This window comes from Electrona antarctica (genome assembly GCF_951216825.1).
Source record: "Electrona antarctica genome assembly, contig: scaffold_33, whole genome shotgun sequence".
Taxonomy (NCBI): domain Eukaryota; kingdom Metazoa; phylum Chordata; class Actinopteri; order Myctophiformes; family Myctophidae; genus Electrona; species Electrona antarctica.
Genome location: NW_027638147.1, coordinates 1,032,214 through 1,050,469, shown reverse-complemented (window position 1 = coordinate 1,050,469; position 18,256 = coordinate 1,032,214). Strand labels below are relative to the sequence as shown.

The 18,256-nt window shown below is 45.1% G+C and overlaps 1 protein-coding gene across 1 annotated transcript in view; it reads left to right on the top strand.

The window, feature by feature from the left end:
• LOC306918350 (F-box/WD repeat-containing protein 10-like) overlaps positions 1-18,256 on the top strand; it is a gene marked incomplete at both ends in the record, with an annotated part of 82,740 nt that overhangs the window by 11,244 nt on the left and 53,240 nt on the right. The window contains 2 exons of the mRNA XM_079531247.1: positions 2,743-2,935; positions 10,586-10,713. Of these exons, the coding sequence (XP_079387373.1) occupies positions 2,743-2,935; positions 10,586-10,713 (321 nt within the window). The remainder of the gene's footprint in view (positions 1-2,742; positions 2,936-10,585; positions 10,714-18,256) is intronic.

The window sequence follows — 18,256 nt, the reverse complement described above, 5'->3', positions numbered from 1 at the left end:
GACATCATCACTCCCAACTCTCTGCTGTTGGGGCGGGCAGGGCCCAGGGGAGACATCCTGGGCTTTGACTTCCCTAGCTACCCGTACAGTCGTCTTCGGGCGGTCCAGCGCGAGGTGGACAAGTTCTGGAAGCGGTGGAGCCAGCTGGCGGGCCCTCATCTCTTCATCCGAGAGAAATGGCACGTTCCAGCACGGAACGTGGCCGTCGGCGACCTGGTGTGGGTCGCGGACCAGAATGCTCTACGAGGTCGATTCCGGATGGGTCGTGTCGTGGAGGTGAATCCAGATAACCAGGGTGTCGTCAGGGACGTAAAGGTGCGGACATGTCCAAGTCTGCCCATCAGTTGGTCGCAGGTGGTGAAAGACGTGGTGGCATGGCCATCCGTCATCCTCCATCGTGATGTGCGGCGGCTGGTTGTCCTAATCCCGGTTGAAGATCAGTGAATTAGACTAGAAAGACCTCTTGAGAAATGGGAGTGCCTGAGTGTCCAAGTTGCTCCTTTACACCTGACAGGGGGGAGTTTACCTGGTTGGACATAGCGCGTGGAAGAAACACGTTATTCCAACCAGTTCCTTTCCCCTCCATCAGGCGCTCCGGCTGGCCAGGGGGAGGTAGTTTAGAGACCAGGATTACTGAATGTTTTTGTGAGGGTACCTACCCTATGGGACACGGGGAACATGCACACTCCACACAGAAAGGCCCTTTCGCCAACCCTGCCTCGGGTAGTTTGCCTTTGATCTCCTTATTACCCCCCCTCTCCCTTCTTCCCCTTTCTTTGTTTTCTTGGAAAATGACACGATGGGAACTACACACCCACTTTTTTTTTTACTTTGATGATTTATTGTGATTCATGCCACTGTAAATTGACTTTGACTTTAATCTTACAAACGTAGGCCACACATTTTAAGCGGTTAAAAGCTGAGAAGTACTGTCTTGAATTTGGCAAGACTACAAAATATCTATTCAGACAAACGTATACTGCCCTACAAAGCCAGCAAGTGCAGTAACTACGTTTTTGGACACACCAAACTTTGTGATTTTGTGGGATAAACAATTCAAGAACATATGTGACTACATTTGAATTTTCGTTTTTTCATGTCATATGAAAGCAGGGAATCATAGCTTCTAATTGACATATTGGTTGTTCAGTTTGACCCACCAGTTTTGGAGATAGGCCTATGGCTCAGGGCTCCAGCGTGCGACTTAATAGGTCGCATATGATACTTAATTTCTCAACGTGCGAGTTCAAATTTAACGAGGTCGCACCAGTGCGACTTGCAGGGAGGAAGAAAAAAAACCATCCCGCAGTGCCTGCCCGTCCCAATGATAAAAACATTGGACGGTCGCCTGACGCCCAGTGTTGTCCCTGAACGCGTTCAAAGAACGATCGTTCACGGATACCCACCAACGGCAATAAGCCCTTATCCGACACAAATTAACTAACTAATACTTCTCAGCTGTACAATTTCACTGGAGCGCGCAGCGCGCATGTAACTGCATGCAGTCATCTACGCAGACCCTTTTAATACTCTATGACGCAGACAGCCGACTCCCGACCCAAACACTGAGTGAGGAGGTAAACCTTTTGTTTGATTAAACATAATGTGCCACGATAAATAGGTTCCAATAGCTTGTTATTTTTCCATCGAGGAGGTATGTGTCCATACGATCGGCCAACCAAAGACATCTCACTCCACAGTGAGTGAAGTGCACTGATGCCTGATTTATTCTTCGTCGTACAACGTGTTCCGTGCTGGAAATAGCTGATCTACAAGCTCACAAAGCGCTGCGTCCGCGACGCGCTGTGAGCTTGTAGATCAGCCATTTTCAGCACGCAGAGATATGCAGGCACTGAGAACATTCAGAAACTTTTGCCTTCACAATAAAAGCATGCAGCTTTCACAAGTTGGGCGGCTGGGCCATGAAGACAAGTAAATTGATTAAGAATTCGGTGGCATTTCACATTGCAAAAGAGCTATTTTTTCCCAAAATGTACAAATATTAATTAATTGTAGGAATTAATTTGGATAATGGTAATGGAGATATTGTAAAAGTATTGCCTGTATTGACTTTGAGTGACTTGTTGGGTTGAAACCATCTACTCTACAGTGTTTTGAAGTATAACCATGGTAGGATGCTGTTTTTTTACACAGTGACCTTTGTAGGGGGTTTTATGATTAAAACCTACTTTAATGGTGGAAACCACTACATAACTAAATGGCGCCCGATGTGGGGGCATGATAAGGTCATGTATTAATACCTCGCTAATGACGCTATATAAAGAAAAAAATGGTGCTACCTAATTTGCGGTGGCGCTACCAAATGAAAAGGTAGGTGGCACCAGTGCTACCTGTGAAAAAGTTAGTCTGGAGCCCTGCTATGGCTTATAGAGTAATGTCTTGCAGAAAACAGCAAGTTGAGAAAACAGGCTTGAAAGGTTCACTTCTGTGGTCTCTAACATTACACCTAGCTACATGTTTAAGCATTTATTTCATATTTACATGTTAATTTCAGCTCTGACATTTATTTCAGACATTCTCTAGTATGCGAAGAGTCTGCCTGTGCTATTAACTCATTTTGGGGAAAAAAGAAGGTTTTTCTCTTGTGAACAGCTGGAGTTTGTGCGATGGCTCTCAGTCAAAGCTGGTCACATATTTACAATTACCACACTTTAATTTTTAGAACCACTTGTTGTTCTTGTGTTTTATTAAACATCAGTTATGCTCTTGATATTTTGGAAGGTTTGTCCCACAAGAGGACGGGTGAGCGAGGGGAAGAACCTGGTGAGAAGATGGACTCCAGTGATGATGACCACGAGGAGGATGAACACGCTCTCCCTGGTGATCCCTGGCTCCTCTGCATCGCTGTCCGGGGTCAGGAGACACCGTGACTTCCTGCGCTGCCTGCCCGTTCACCTGGCCAAGAGGATATTAGGTATACAAGCTTGTTTGTTTTATAGGCCTATCTCACAGCCCCCTTTCCACGCCCACTTCCGGTAGATAGTGGTGTCATTTAACATTAGGCATTTACAATTCTTTTCTCTGGAGAATCTAAGTACATTTCCTAATGTTAAAATGTCAAAGACCGATAATAATATGAAGAAAACACAATGGTATAACAACTCAAATAAGTAGAATAAACCTTACCTTTACAAAACGGTAGTTTGTGGCTTGTGAAAATACCTCTTTTAACATGGAAGCCTATGGACCGCAAAAAAAAATAACACCACTATCTCCAAAAGGGGGCGGGGAAATGCTGTGAGATAGGCCTATTAGGGACCAGGGACGTGCACACATAGACATCAAAGGGGGCTTCAGCCCCTGCCCTTTTACCCTTCTGTAAAACTGCCCTTTCCAGACCACGAATGCAGCATTTTATATGGTGAAAGAAATGCAAATGCCCTCCTCTCCTTTTCCATGCCATATACCGGAAGGCAGCATTCAGGAGAATTGCCTTTTTCCGAAGTCTCCTGAACATGGAACGCAGCATTTTGCGTTGAACCAATTTGTTTCGAAATCCATGTCGTTACACCGCATCTCCAGTAGATAAAGAGTGCTGGGTTGCCCCCCCAAAATAGCCGATCTACAAGCTTGTAGATCTGCTGTTTTTGTCCAAAAGTGCCCTCTTATGGGATTTCAGCCCCTGCCTCTCTAACACTCTTGCCCCTTTTCCACCGGTTGGTTCCCAATGGGAACCGGTTCAGATCTTTTTGGTTCTTAGTCCATGAGACAGAGCTCCAAAATCGGAACGTTAATTCTGAATTGAGTGTGCAAAACCATACCTATATTAGATTATCACCATGCCATTTCCCCAATTGATTACTTACATAAAGACTGATTTATTGTATTACACATTTTACATTTTGAACATGCAAATGAGGCATTATGTAGGAAAATATGCAAAATAATAGAAAATATGAAAAAGCTACTACTGTGGAAGGGTTATCATGTATTAATTTACTTACTTGTATTGATCCTATAAACAGTTTAATATAGGTCTAGTTTTTCCCCACCAATTTTGGAGCTCTGGCTCATGGACTAAGAACCAAAAAGAACTGAACTGGTTCCCATTGGGAACCAACCGGTGGAAAGGGGGTCTATGTGTACGTCCCTGTTGGGGACCCCCGGGTTATACACTAAGGCCAGTGGTTCCTAAACCTTTTTAGCTTGAGACTCAAAGGACACATTTGAAGACTCCCAGGGCAGGGACCCAAACTAGTAAAAACAAGCTCACAAGGTGTTCTATTTTCACTACTTCTTTAAAGTCGTTTTTGGATGTAGGGAATTTCTTTGATTTCTATTAATGAAATTATAGTTTTGTTTCTGAAATCTTGTTTTTTTGTTTGAATTAATACAAAATAAATAAAAACGTGTTTGTGACCCATACAAATATGTCAGACCCACAAATGGGTTCCGACTCATTGTTTGGGATACCACTGCACTAGGCCTAACGCCAGGGCTCCACCGGACGCGTTGCGTTGCGTCTGCGTCGCGTCAAAAAACGCACCGGTTCAATTTTAATGCACGCGTCGCGTCTCCGTCAACGCGGGCAGTGGAGCCACCCTTCATTGATTAAAAAGGGAACATTCCCTGACGGTGACGGAGACGCGACGCTGACGCGCCCGGTGGAGCCCGGCCGTAACCTGACTCCGCCAGATGGGGCAGCAGAGAGTACACTTGATCCCGCCTCTAGCTGCCGCTGATTGGCCAGGCTGTTGCCTGCCGGTGGCCGGAGCATCAAGTCTGCCTGAGAGTTCCCAGATGGGAGCAGGAGGGGGGAACCCAGTGGACTCTCTGCTGCCCCATCTGGCGGAGTCAGGTTACACTAGGCCACGATTTGAATACATTTTCAAATGTCTGGGTCCCCCGATCGGTGAAATCCTCTTGAGAGTTGCAGACTCCAATGCAGTTAGAAGTGCCGACTCACTCCCAATCTTCTGCGGTAATCTGAAGACTCACCTCTTCAGACGGAGCCCGTAGGCCATAGCACTTGACCCAGCCAGCCTTGGCGACCTTGCAGGCCCATACAAAGGTTTAAATGAAATTTAGATGGCATGTTATTTTAGTCTAGAGGTTATTTTAGGTGCCATGGGTTCATTTGTTGACCTGACATCCTATAGTTTGTATAGTTTCAATGTTTTCATTTTTTTTAATGTTATACTGTTTAGACTAGAGTTTGACTAATGATAGGTTTTTGGTTCTTGGTCCCAGATTACTATTTCTATGCATTTGATGTATCTATCTCCTCGTGTTTACCTTGCTTATTGTAAATTGCTCGAGATTAATATATATATATTTTTAGATATATCTTTTTTTGCTTTCCTGCCTTTATTGATAGTGTTGTAATATCTAAGTACTGGACCCTTGTCTGGTTTGACAGACAGGTAGTGTGTGCAGGCTGGGTGGTGTGTGATAATCCGTTTGAAATATTTCCTTTGGTACGGCGACTGCGGCGACGGGCCCGGGAGAACAATAACGCGACACGAGACAGTATCACGCTAAAGGTTCACAAAGTTTATTACACAACAGGAACATATATAGTGCTAGATCATAATGACGTGACAACAAGATATGAGACATAGAAACGTGACAATGATAATGACTAATGCAGCAAGGCTGACCTTGCTGGCGCTGAGATGTCTCTCGTAGCCTATCCATAAAGTATGCTACAGTACAGGCAGTACACAATACATATCAAGTACACTGTATCTCAAGTTCAAGTACACAGACTAAGATGTACATGGGCAGCTCATATTATAACAGATAGTATCAAGTGAAGACTGACAGGAAAGAGGGAGAGAGAGAGAGAGACGGGGAGAGACATGCAGCAAAGGTCGTCATGAAAGGGACTCGAACACGCGACACGCTGTCAGGCCAGAGCCTATATGTGGCATGCGCCACTAGGCCGCTAGGCCAGCGGCTGCCAATTGCTCATGGATTAAGAGCGTCCGCTAAATGCCTACATTGTAAATTGTATTTGCCTTACGGCTATAAAGTGTTAAAGCACTCTGAGACCCATATCTGCATCACAGCACTAAGTTCAATTGGGTGATGCTTGTTCAGAATCGTATTTCATCGCTGCCTGTTTAGATAAACAGCCAGCGATGTAATCTAGAGCTCTGATCGAAAGCGTTATACCGTCTGATGTAATCTAAAACTGTAATCTAAAGCGTTACACCGTATGAAGTAATCCAACGCTGTAATCTAAGGAGTTACTGTCCATGGTCCAGTGCTTTTTATGGCCCAGAAGGCAGCATGTACAGGACAGGGTACAGTGCTGCCAGCATTTGCACACCACAAGGTTGCAGGTGTTTGACCTTTATAAAGTTTATATGTTAAGGTATTAACATACTCTACCAATGCAGATTGGACTAAATAACATTTTATTACACAATGGACTAGACCCGAGCTTCAACTCTTATTGTCTGATTTATTTAGCAACTGCATTCGCAGGAACCTTGCACACATCACTTCACCCGCTCCTTTACACTCCTTTTCACAATGTTGTTTTTTGATTGATTGAAAATTGTATTAACAGTTTGCAGAATTACAGTACATTTCAAGCACAAACTCAATACAAAGGCTGTTAACTGTGAGTGGACGACCCAATTAAGCATTACACTTGTTTACAACAGGGTCCACCATGTTCAATTCATCAAAACATTTAGAGACGTACAAATAGACACTTCTATATAGACAAAGAACAGTACAGGAATTCATCATAATGGAGGTAAAAAGGGAAAAGAAACATATACAGTGAGGGGAAAAGGGGGGGGGGGGGGGTGGGGGCGGTGGGGGGGGATTCAGATTTTACGGGGGCCAGTTTCAAATTGCAGCCATCCGTAGGTGCCCTTTTGAGAGCGGTTTTGAAGGAGTCAAGGGATTTGCATGTCTTAATGACTGTTGGTAGGGTGTTCCACATTTTGGTGGCATAGGAGCGAAAATTATTTAGTCCCTTGTTTGTGCCGAATCTGGGTTGTACATGGTTCGTTGCACTCCCTCTGGTGTTGTGGGTGTGGACTTCGTTAACATTAAGGAAGTATCTAGACAGGTACATGGGTATCTTGGTGGAGTATCGAATCTTGTGGACCAGACCCATTGCAAGATGCTGTACTCTGTCGCCGACCCTAAGCCATGCCAGTCTGTCAAAGTGGGCAGGGGTGAGGTGGGTTCGGGGGGTGAGGCCAAGTAGGAGCCTGACCAGTTTGTTTTGGGAAGTCTGTGACTGACTTCTGACTTGTGCATAATGCATAATTTGCTTGTTACTGCAAATGTATGTTTGTATGTGTTTTCTATCAACTGTTCCAGTAATATGGCAAAAGAGAAATGTTAATAAGAAATTATTTGATTTGATAGACAATTATTTAAATTCAATGTAATTCCCAGCAGCAGTATTGTCCTGTCACTACCTCGTTGCACACTGTGCGACTCAAGCAACGGTGCAGAAAATCAGAGTGCTTCCAAGACAAATGGAAAGCTTAGTTCGTTTATTTGTTTTGCTACTACTATTTTTTTTAGACTTTGATTGATTGATTGATTGAAGAATTTATTAACAGTTTGCAGAATTACAGTACATTTCAAGCACAAACTCAATACAAAGGCTGTTAACTGTGAGTGGACGACCCAATTAAGCATTACACTTGTTTCCAATAGGGTCCACCATGTTCAAATCATCAAAACATTTAGAGACGTACAAATAGACACTTCTATAGACAGAACAGGAATTCATCATAAAGGAGGTAAAAAGGGAAAAGAAACATATACAGTGAGGGAAAAAAAGGGGTGGGCGGTGGGGGGGATTCACGTTCAGCTCCGTTAATTTGTTTGTTTTCCTGGGAGGAGCTGCGTTGGGTCCCCAAGTCGGCTCCGTGGCCGTACCTTGAGTTGGCTGTGTGGCCGTGACCGTCTCTTGTGTTGTCCTTGTGTTGGGTCCCCAAGTCGACTCCGTGGCCGTACCTTGAGTTGGCTGTGTGGCCGTGACCGTCTCTTGTGTTGTCCTTGCGTTGGGTCCCCAAGTCGGCTCAGTGGCCATACCTTGAGTTGGCTATGTGGCCGCGACCGTCTCTTGTGTTGTCCTTGCGTTCGTGTTTGGGGGATTCCGATTTTACAGGGGCCAGTTTCGAATTGCAGCCGTCCGTAGGTGCCCTTTGAGAGCGGTTTTGAAGGAGTCAAGGGATTCGCATGTCTTAATGACAGTTGGTAGGGCGTTCCACATTTTGGTGGCATAGGAGCGAAAATAATTTAGTCCCTTGTTTGTGCCGAATCTGGGTTGTACATGGTTCGTTGCACTCCCTCTGGTGTTGTGGGTGTGGACTTCGTTAACATTAAGGAAGTATCTAGACAGGTACATGGGTATCTTGGTGGTGTATCGAATCTTGTGGACCAGACCCATTGCAAGATGCTGTACTCTGTCGTCGACCCTAAGCCATTCCAGCCTGTCGAAGTGGGCAGGGGTGAGGTGGGTTCGGGGGGCTAGGTCAAGTAGGAGCCTGACCAGTTTGTTTTTGGAAGTCTGGAGCCTGGTTTTAAGGGCCTTTGAGGTGCTGTGGTACCAGGAGGTGCATGCATAGTCAAAGAAACCCTGTACAAGGGCTCCTGTTAAGGTCTTCAAGGTGTTTTTGTTGACCAGTGAGGAGATCCTGTAAAGGAATCTTGTTCTATGGTTGACCTTTTTGATTACGTTGGTGGCCATTTTATCACCGGAAAGATTAGCCTCCAGGATAAACAGACAGCCGTGTGTCCGTGTCCCTGGGTCTGTCCCTGGCTGGCTGGGTCTGTCCGAGCACGGAAATAGCTTTTGGTTGGTTTTCACAACCAAGTGTCACTGTTGCGCAGCCACACACACACACACACACACACACACACACACACACACACACACACACACACACACTGTGTGTGTGTTACAGTACAGTACAGTAAGAGGGACCCCCACACGGTAACTCTGTCATTTCTCGACCAATTCGGAACATGCCGGAACCGGGGCCGGCACCCTGGCCGCGTTCCTGTGTGTCTGGAACTTCCAGGGACCCACACAGAGTTGCACCACTCACTTCACACTTTTCAGCCCAGCGGCTATTTCCAATTCGACACAGGCTTCCCATGAGTAATGTGGCTTTTATAGTGCAGATGGAAGTCACTGAGGAAAAGACAGTGGAGCCATTATTTATTGTGGAGAGTGGTGTGTTAAGTGTTTGTTGCTAGGCAGGGTTGTGTTGGCTTGTATATCCAGGGGTAGGTAGGTAGATAACAAGGCCTGTTTAGCGAGGCCATTCTTGTGTAATTGTAGTTCCATCCCCATGGCTTCATTTTGATTAGCTTTTGTTTGTTTCCCTCGAGTGTCGGGAGTCAAGGACATCCTTCAGACCAAACACAGAGAAACAAAGAGAAAGTTGAACCAGTGGCTGGCTCGGGACTCCCTCTTCCTTTGGTGCATGTGTCCAGGGACGTCACATCAAAGGGGGCTTCAGCCCCTGCCCTTTTACCCCGTCTGTAAAACAACTGCCCCTCTCCGGACCACGAATGCAGCATTTGCTATGGTGAAAGAAATGCAAATGCCCTCCTCTCCTCAACTTTCCATGCCATCCCGGAAGGCAGCATTCAGGAGATTTCTTTTTTTTTTTTTTTAAGTCTCCTGAACTAATTTGTTTCAAAATCCATGTCGTTACACCGCATCTCCACTAGCTAAAAGAGTGCAGGGTTGCGCCCCGAAAATAGCTGATCTACAACCTCCCAACGCGTCGCACATTTAGTCGACTAAAATTAGACTAACACTAAAACATTCCAGGTGACTAAAATGTGACTAAATTAAGTTTCATTCCACCGACTGACTAAAACTAAAATGGAAATTTAAACAATACTGACTATGCCTAAACCTAACCTCACAAACACATACCTAAACCTAACCCTAACCTCACAAACACTATGCCTAAACCTAACCTCAAAACCACTTCCACCTGGGCGAAACACCAGGGAAGTCCAGTGTGTGGTCCTCAGTACTAGTATATAGTAGGAAAACTGGAAGCCGGTGTTACCATGTCTGCTTATTATAAGCGACTTTGGGCTTGTTTTTCTGTAAAGATGTTTGTAAATATTAGTTCTTTATGCCTTGTTTATGAAGAGTAGTTATTTGTGCCTGTATGTATGGTACAAAAGGAATATGATTGATATGTACGTCCCCACAGTTCTTAGATACGGTGCTGGGACCCAAAAAATGAGCAAGTGAAGAAAAAGGGCGATATGTTTGATCACCGTCCTCTTTATTTGAACGACCAAACAATGTTTTTCGCCCGTCCGGGCTTTCTCAACCCATTTTGGTCGGGAACCCCTTTTGGTGTTAGCATTATGTTACGCTTTAGCTATTGAAAAATAGCAGATCTACAAGCTCATAGCGCGCCACCGAGTGGCGCGCTACGAGCTTGTAGGTCTGCTATTTTTGAAAAATCGAAGAACCACTGACATAGAAACATAGCTTTTTCAGAAAACTGTCAGGATGTAGTAAGACATTTTTAGAATCTGATCTCAGGTCAAAATGGGTTAAGTACCTCTGGGTACGGAGGTATTTATCTAGTCCTCTGTCCATCAGGTGTGCTGGATAAGTCCACCCTGCGCTGCTGTAGAGACGTCTCTCTCCACTGGAGGTTCCTGGCAGACGAAACCATGGAGGACATGAAGACCCAGACCCTGCTACGGAACCAGCTCATGATCATGCAGGTATATATATGTCACATATTGAACCCAATAAAAGGCCAGGGACGCGGAATCGCGTACATTTCTCCTCCCCCCGCCTGTGCCAGAACGTGAACTCACGTCTAATTTAATCTGTTAATTCATTATTATTCATTATTTTTTTACTCGCATGTTAGACAGCCTAGCCTCTAGCCTGGCTAATAAACCAGACCGAATCAGCCGTTGGCAAAAAAAAATTGCCTGCCAGCGGATTACGGTCTGGAGAGGCTCAATTGTACGCCCATTTCCTACACCAGAGAACTGGTGTGGCCAATCGGGACACGGTATGCAATATGGGCGGGCTTTGGTACAGTGACGTTCAATGCTTGAGACCTTTGACTGACAGTAGCTCTGACCAATTGCGTCAAAGAGAAAATGTTTGAACCCGCCCCCCGGGAAACAAGATCCATACACAGCATCTCCAGACTCAAATACCACACGACAGTGTGATTTGAGTCTGGCTTATTAGCCAGGCTACCTAGCCTCCACACGGATCCGACGCGCACGCTTAACACCCTGAGTGGCAAGGACGGAGTTCTCCGTTCAATCAATTGGTAACACCCAGCCAGTGGCGTAACTACGCAGCACCAGGCCCTGATGCAGGACGGTCTAGAGTGCCCCCCCACCCCCCCCACCCCCACCAAGCCGCTATAGAAACAAATTAACTATGTTTAAAACAACGGTTTTGTATCAGACCAAACACTACTCTAAAATGAATCAGATTCAAGCTGTGGCAAGTGGCATTATATATCAAATTCGGTCTCTTTTCTGTTTAGCCAATTATGAAAAGAAACAGCCAAAACAATTAAATGGGCAATCAATCTATAAGGCCATGTTGCGCACGGAAAACTAAAAAGCGGCAAGCTAGAAATGCTTAATAAAGTAAACAACAAAATAATCAAGTACTGTAAAACACTGGCAACTATTAATTTTCCTCCTCATAGCAAACGATAATAAACACTGTGCTTCTCAAAGCTGTTTTGACCACAATAAATGGGCTGATGGGCAGAATGGCCAGTTCAGTTGCGCAGCAGCGGCAGCGCGCTGCATGCTTTGCAGTTTGCGCCCACAATTATGCTCAAGTCCTCCATGTAAAATACAGCAACATTCTATCACAACAATGTCCATATAGACTCCATATGAAAAGCTTTGTTTGAAGACCACCCACAGGCAGCAGGCCACTTGAATTAGCACCTTGGACAGCGCTCTCTAGGTTGAGAGGAGAAAAAAAGAGAGACAAAAAAAAGAGTTGAAGTTGGGCTATAAAAATCTGGTGACGGCGCACCACGGAAATTAGACAGCAATTATGTAATTAAATAAAGAGGCTTTGCCTCTGCGCTCTGCTTACCTTATGGGTGAACCTTCCGGGATTTTCTCTCTGCAAAATCATTTATCAGGTCCTTCACATCCAGCTGGCGTGCACGGGTATTCTCGATGGACAGAGTGGCAAGTCCACTGAGCCGACCCTGTCCCATTGTACTCCTCAGATAACTTTTGATCAGCTTTAATTTCGAGAATGAACATTCGGCTGATGCCACTGTGACTGGAATGGTTAGGAAAAGCAGCAATACAGTGCAGACTTCGCCAAAACTAGCACTAATGCTGCTGTTCTCCACAATAAGCAGTTTCGTGAGCTCTCGGATGGTCTTCACATTTGCAAAGCTGTCTCTCAGGCACTCACGGAATGATACAAGTTGAATGGGGAATTGACAGGTTAAGTCATGATTGTATTTTTCTACGAGGGTTTGGGCTTGTTGAGCTAGTTCGTCGTTGGTGGCGTTGCAAAGCGTGTCAGGCTGAATGACTTTGAATGTATCCACTGTAGAGCGCAGCCCTTTGAACCTGTGGGTCATCTGTGATATGATTATGTCCAAACAGGCCTGGAACACATTCACTCTATATGAGGTTTCTGGGTCCGCTATACGCTCGTCAGACGAAAGCTCATCAAAGTGTTTCTTCACCTTCCTCTACCTAACGTTTTCAAAGGTTTTGCTGGCACCCCATTTTTCAGCAAGCCTCTCAGCTGTCAGCTTGGCATCATCAAAACTCGCTCGAAATGCGGTCAAATCTTTGATGTTGCTGTCTAGCAGCTTAACTGCTGTGGCCAGGTCTGCGTCTTGGGATTGCAGAAGTTTTGAGACAACATTTGTTCGCTCCAAAATCTTGCTTTGGAGAACAACAGTTGAATTTCTCAATTGAACCTTTCAGTGAAGTAGCCTCGTCTCGCTCGTCTCTCGTTTTGCTCGTCAGTGACAGTTTAGTCAAAGCTTTGATAATATCACTGTAGCGATATCTCAGCGAGGTCACTGCATCATGACGTGATGACCATCTAGTGGGGCATATTATTTTCAGTGTGATGTTATTGTTAAGATCATTATCCGTTTGTGTTGTATTTGAGAGCATTGCCCATCTCTTTATACTGTGCCCAAAGAACACATTACACACACTCAACAATGTCATAAAACTTTGATATCTCTAGAATGTTAACTGAATCATTAAGGGCCAGATTTAAGTTGTGAGAAGCACAGTGTACATACACGGCTGTTGGCTCCTTTGCAGCTATCCTTGCTTGGACTCCAGAGTAGATGCCGCTCATGTTAGCCGCACCGTCGTACCCCTGCCCTCTGCACTTTGACAGTTGTAATCCGTTGCTTTCAATAGACGCGGTGATGTCATTGGCTAGCCCTTCTGGGTACCAGGTCGTCTCGCCCCTTTTCCAACTCGCCCCCGCGAAAAGTGAAGACGGCTCGCCACAGAATTTCGAAAAGTGAAGACGGCTCGCCCCAGAATTTCGAAAAGTGATGACGGCTCGCCCCGAGCCGTGGAGACAGGTGGATTTTTTAAAATGACTCAAATCATGAAGGCAGCATGCAATTTACGTGGAATCTTTCGGCTACTATTGTGAATCAGTGGACCATAACAGCTTAAACACAACTCTTCTTTACTTTCAAAACTCAGAGTCAATAATAAGGCAAAGCAACATCATCACACATCATGTTGTATGTATGTCAAGACTGAAGGGGCGACCGCTCTTCCCGTTGGGGCGACCGCTCTTCCCGTTGAGGCGACCGATCTTCCCGTTGAGGCGACCGATCTTCGCCGCTTTGGGCGAGTTGGAAAAGGGGCGAGCCGTCTCGTATTCGCCCTTCTGCATGTGAATCGGCGACTTCACGAAATCTGAGGAATGACTCGTTGATCTTTACATCAGTGGCAACACCACGGGCGTCTCTCTCAATTGTGACATATCGATATATTTGACTCATTTGATCGATTTTTGCTATGTCTTGGGTGGTGTCCATAATGACAGAAAAAAACGGGGCTGCTTGGATTTCGTCCAGAATGTCATTTTCAACACGTTTTGCAAGGATGTCAATGAGCTCATTTTGTATTTGTGGACTTAGGTACTTCATTAGGGACTTCATTGAGTTGGCGGGGTGATTAATGATATATTTTAGGACTGGGTCATATCTTGCCATGAGCTCAATGATAGTCAGGAAAGTCCCACTGTTGCCTTCGCCTATTGAAAGCGTCACGTTCAACACACGGTCCAGTACCTGTCTCCAAAAGTCCATTCTTATTTCTCTCTCCATGTCCTCGTCGATCGTTCCATTCAAACGCCCCCGGTCATAAATCATACAAGCAGCGGTATGCATAATAGTTGATTCATGTAGCTGAATTTTGTGGGATAGATTCTGCCAATTATTTGTTCGCCATGTCTTCTTCCCAGTTAGTAATGAGCGATCTGATCTCATCTCTCATCTCCAGCAGCATGCTCTTTCTGAATACGAGACGGCTCGCCCCTTTTCCAACTCGCCCAAAGCGGCGAAGATCGGTCGCCTCAACGGGAAGAGCAGTCGCCCCAACGGCAAGAGCGGTCGCCCCAACGCGTGGAGAATTCGCCCCCAAAAGTCCGGAGAATTCGCCCCCAAACGTCTGGAGAAGTCGCCCCAACAAAGAGAGAGAGAGATTTTTACATGTAGCTGTTATGTCTCACTGACAGCTGTTTGATTGTACTGCGCTCTTGCATATTCCTGTATTGTTTGTGATGATTGGGGGGATTATCTGGGATCGACTACTTCAGTCTTGACATACAAAATTGATTGATTGATTGATTGAAGAATTTATTAACAGTTTGCAGAATTACAGTACATTTCAAGCACAAACTCAATACAAAGGCTGTTAACTGTGAGTGGACGACCCAATTAAGCATTACACTTGTTTCCAATAGGGTCCACCATGTTCAAATCATCAAAACATTTAGAGACGTACAAATAGACACTTCTATAGACAGAACAGGAATTCATCATAAAGGAGGTAAAAAGGGAAAAGAGATATATACAGTGAGGGGAAAAAAAGGGGGGGGGGCGGGGGGGGGGGATTCAGATTTTACGGGGGCCAGTTTCGAATTGCAGCCATCCGTAGGTGCCCTTTGAGAGCGGTTTTGAAGGAGTCAAGGGATTCGCATGTCTTAATGACAGTTGGTAGGGCGTTCCACATTTTGGTGGCATAGGAGCGAAAAGAATTTAGTCCCTTGTTTGTGCCGAATCTGGGTTGTACATGGTTCGTTGCACTCCCTCTGGTGTTGTGGGTGTGGACTTCGTTAACATTAAGGAAGTATCTAGACAGGTACATGGGTATCTTGGTGGTGTATCGAATCTTGTGGACCAGACCCATTGCAAGATGCTGTACTCTGTCGTCGACCCTAAGCCATTCCAGCCTGTCGAAGTGGGCAGGGGTGAGGTGGGTTCGGGGGGCTAGATCAAGTAGGAGCCTGACCAGTTTGTTTTGGGAAGTCTGGAGCCTGGTTTTAAGGGCCTTTGAGGTGCTGTGGTACCAGGAGGTGCATGCATAGTCAAAGAATCCCTGTACAAGGGCTCCTGTTAAGGTCTTCAAGGTGTTTTTGTTGACCAGTGAGGAGATCCTGTAGAGGAATCTTGTTCTATGGTTGACTTTTTTGATTACGTTGGTGGCCATTTTATCACCGGAAAGATTAGCCTCCAGGATGGAACCTAGGTAGGTAATTTCATCTTTTCGTGTGATAACATTGTCACCCACTCTAACCAAGAAGCCATTTGCCTTGCTGAGATTATTAATAGAGCCAAAGAGAATGGATTCAGTTTTTCCCAGGTGTAAAGATAGTTTGTTATCAGCGAGCCAGGTGCAGATTCTACCGAGTTCAGAGCTGAGGGCATTTTCAACCTGCAGTTTGTCCCTGTCCGAGACCAGCAGTGCTGAGTCATCTGCGAACAGGAACAAGTTGCAGTCACAAGCTGAAGTCATGTCGTTTACATATATTAGGAACAGTAGAGGCCCTAGTATGCTTCCTTGTGGAACGCCACAGCTCACTGGGAGGGGGGGGGACAGTGTTCCGTTCACTTCCACCATCTGTTCTCTCCCCTCCAGGTAGGATTGCATCCAGCTCACTGATGTGCTATCGAAACCAATTGCTTTTAGCTTGTTAACCAGTATGGAGTGGTTCACGGTGTCAAAAGCCTTTTGGAGGTCCAGCATGACCATGCCGCAGTATTTGCCAGCGTCCACCTCTTGTTTGATGTGGTCGCTCAAATAGAGAAGGCATGTGTCAGTGGAGTGGGATGTTCTGAAGCCAGATTGGAACTCGTACAATAATTTATTAGTGTCAAGATACTTTTCAACCTGTTCATAGACTATTTTTTCCATCACTTTCGAGATGGAACTAAGAATAGAAATAGGGCGGTAGTTGCCGGGGTCTAATTTACTCCCTTTCTTGTGCAAGGGGGTTACTTTGGCCAGTTTGAAATCTTGGGGGACCTGTCCCTGTTTGATGGAGAGGTTTACTATGTGGGTGATGATTGGAGCTATAGAGATGGCTGAGTCTCTGAGAAATTTGGAGGGAATGTTGTCATGGCCTGTGGCCTTGTGGGGTTGGAGGGCACTCAGTTTCTTAATTACCTCATCAGTTGTTACCATAACTAGTTTAAAATCGTCTTTACAAACACCTAGGTTTCTGTAGAAGGTTGTAATGTGCTCTACACCAAAGAGCCCAGAGTGGGAGGGCAGTTTGTTAACCAGAGTTGTTGCTATGTTTGTAAAGAAGATATTCAAGTAGTTGGCCACATCAAGGTTGTCATGATGTGTGATGATGTTGCTTTGCCTTATTATTGACTCTGAGTTTTGAAAGTAAAGAAGAGTTGTGTTTAAGCTGTCATGGTCCACTGATTCACAATAGTAGCCTACCTGTACTTTTAAACAGAGAGAGAGAGAGGGGGGGGGGGGGGGTATGTGTCTAGTTATAGTGAGAGTGAGAGTGGAGGGGGCCCAAGGGGGGTCATCATCCTCTTTTGTTTGAGTGTGCTGGGTCGTTACTACAACAAGAACAACAACAGATCAACTGTAGCAATGTAACCATTTATTTGAGAGAAATAATATATACAGATGCCACTTTAAAAAATAGTTGAACAAAACAAATATATACAACGCTTCTTCAATACTAGAAGAAAAAAAGTTGAACAAAAATATATATACAATGCTACTTCAATACTAGCAGCAAAAACTAGTGTCCCATAGGGTTAGTTTCAAAGTCCAGCAAAAAGGTAACCTCAACGACTGTTGTTCAGGCACAGGTGAGACATGATAACAGTAGGCCTATATGTATGAGTCGGGCGTGCTAACGAGCCCCTCCACCCTTTAAGTTTAACATAATGGTAGTACAACAACAACTAATTTCAGTAATAGGGAAAGGAACACCTTGGAATTTCAAGTACTATACTCGACCTGGTACCCTCTTTCTCTTCCTCTATCGCAGCTTGTTCCTCCTCCATCCCCTCCGCCGGCTCAGTCTCCAAGTTCTCCACCTCCATCGTGGTTGCGTGGTCCGCTGCTGGTGCTAGCAGTCTGTGGCCGCGTTCGCCACCCCCCCCCCCCCCCTTAGCCCTATATAAAAAATAGAAGACCACATTTGCCTATTTGAATGAATGGCATCGGCGTGTTTGAAAGTCGGCCAGTCATATCATAGTTTTAAGCCAGCTCACCTCCACTCGCGCTTGTTCACAAACATGACGGACAGACATGAAGAAAGGCTGTTGATGATGATTATTATTACCACAATTAAAGTTTCACGTAGGCCTAAATGCATTTGCTGCAAGCACCTATCTGCCTCCATTTGCGTCGTGGTATTAATTTATAATATGTATATTGATCACATGCGGACGCCACACAGAATAGCCAACTCTTACCTGCAGCTGAGGAAACATACAACGTAGTTGGATCGGATGAAATATAGCCTTAAGTCCAAATCCCACAAGAAAAAAAAGAAAGAAAATATGTCCTGTGTCCATGCATGTCCATATATTTGCTTTCCAAATCCGACAGTGCAGGGCAGGGAATCAATCACCGCAGTAGACTAATCAATAGGGCCTTTTATCATTGCCGAGTTTTAATATAGCATTTGGTTGTGTGGTGAACAGTACAAATTAACTTCTTTCTCATTATGTGAAAGTAACTGTAACATCAGTTAACTTATTAACGTTCTGACATTTAACAAGGAGTG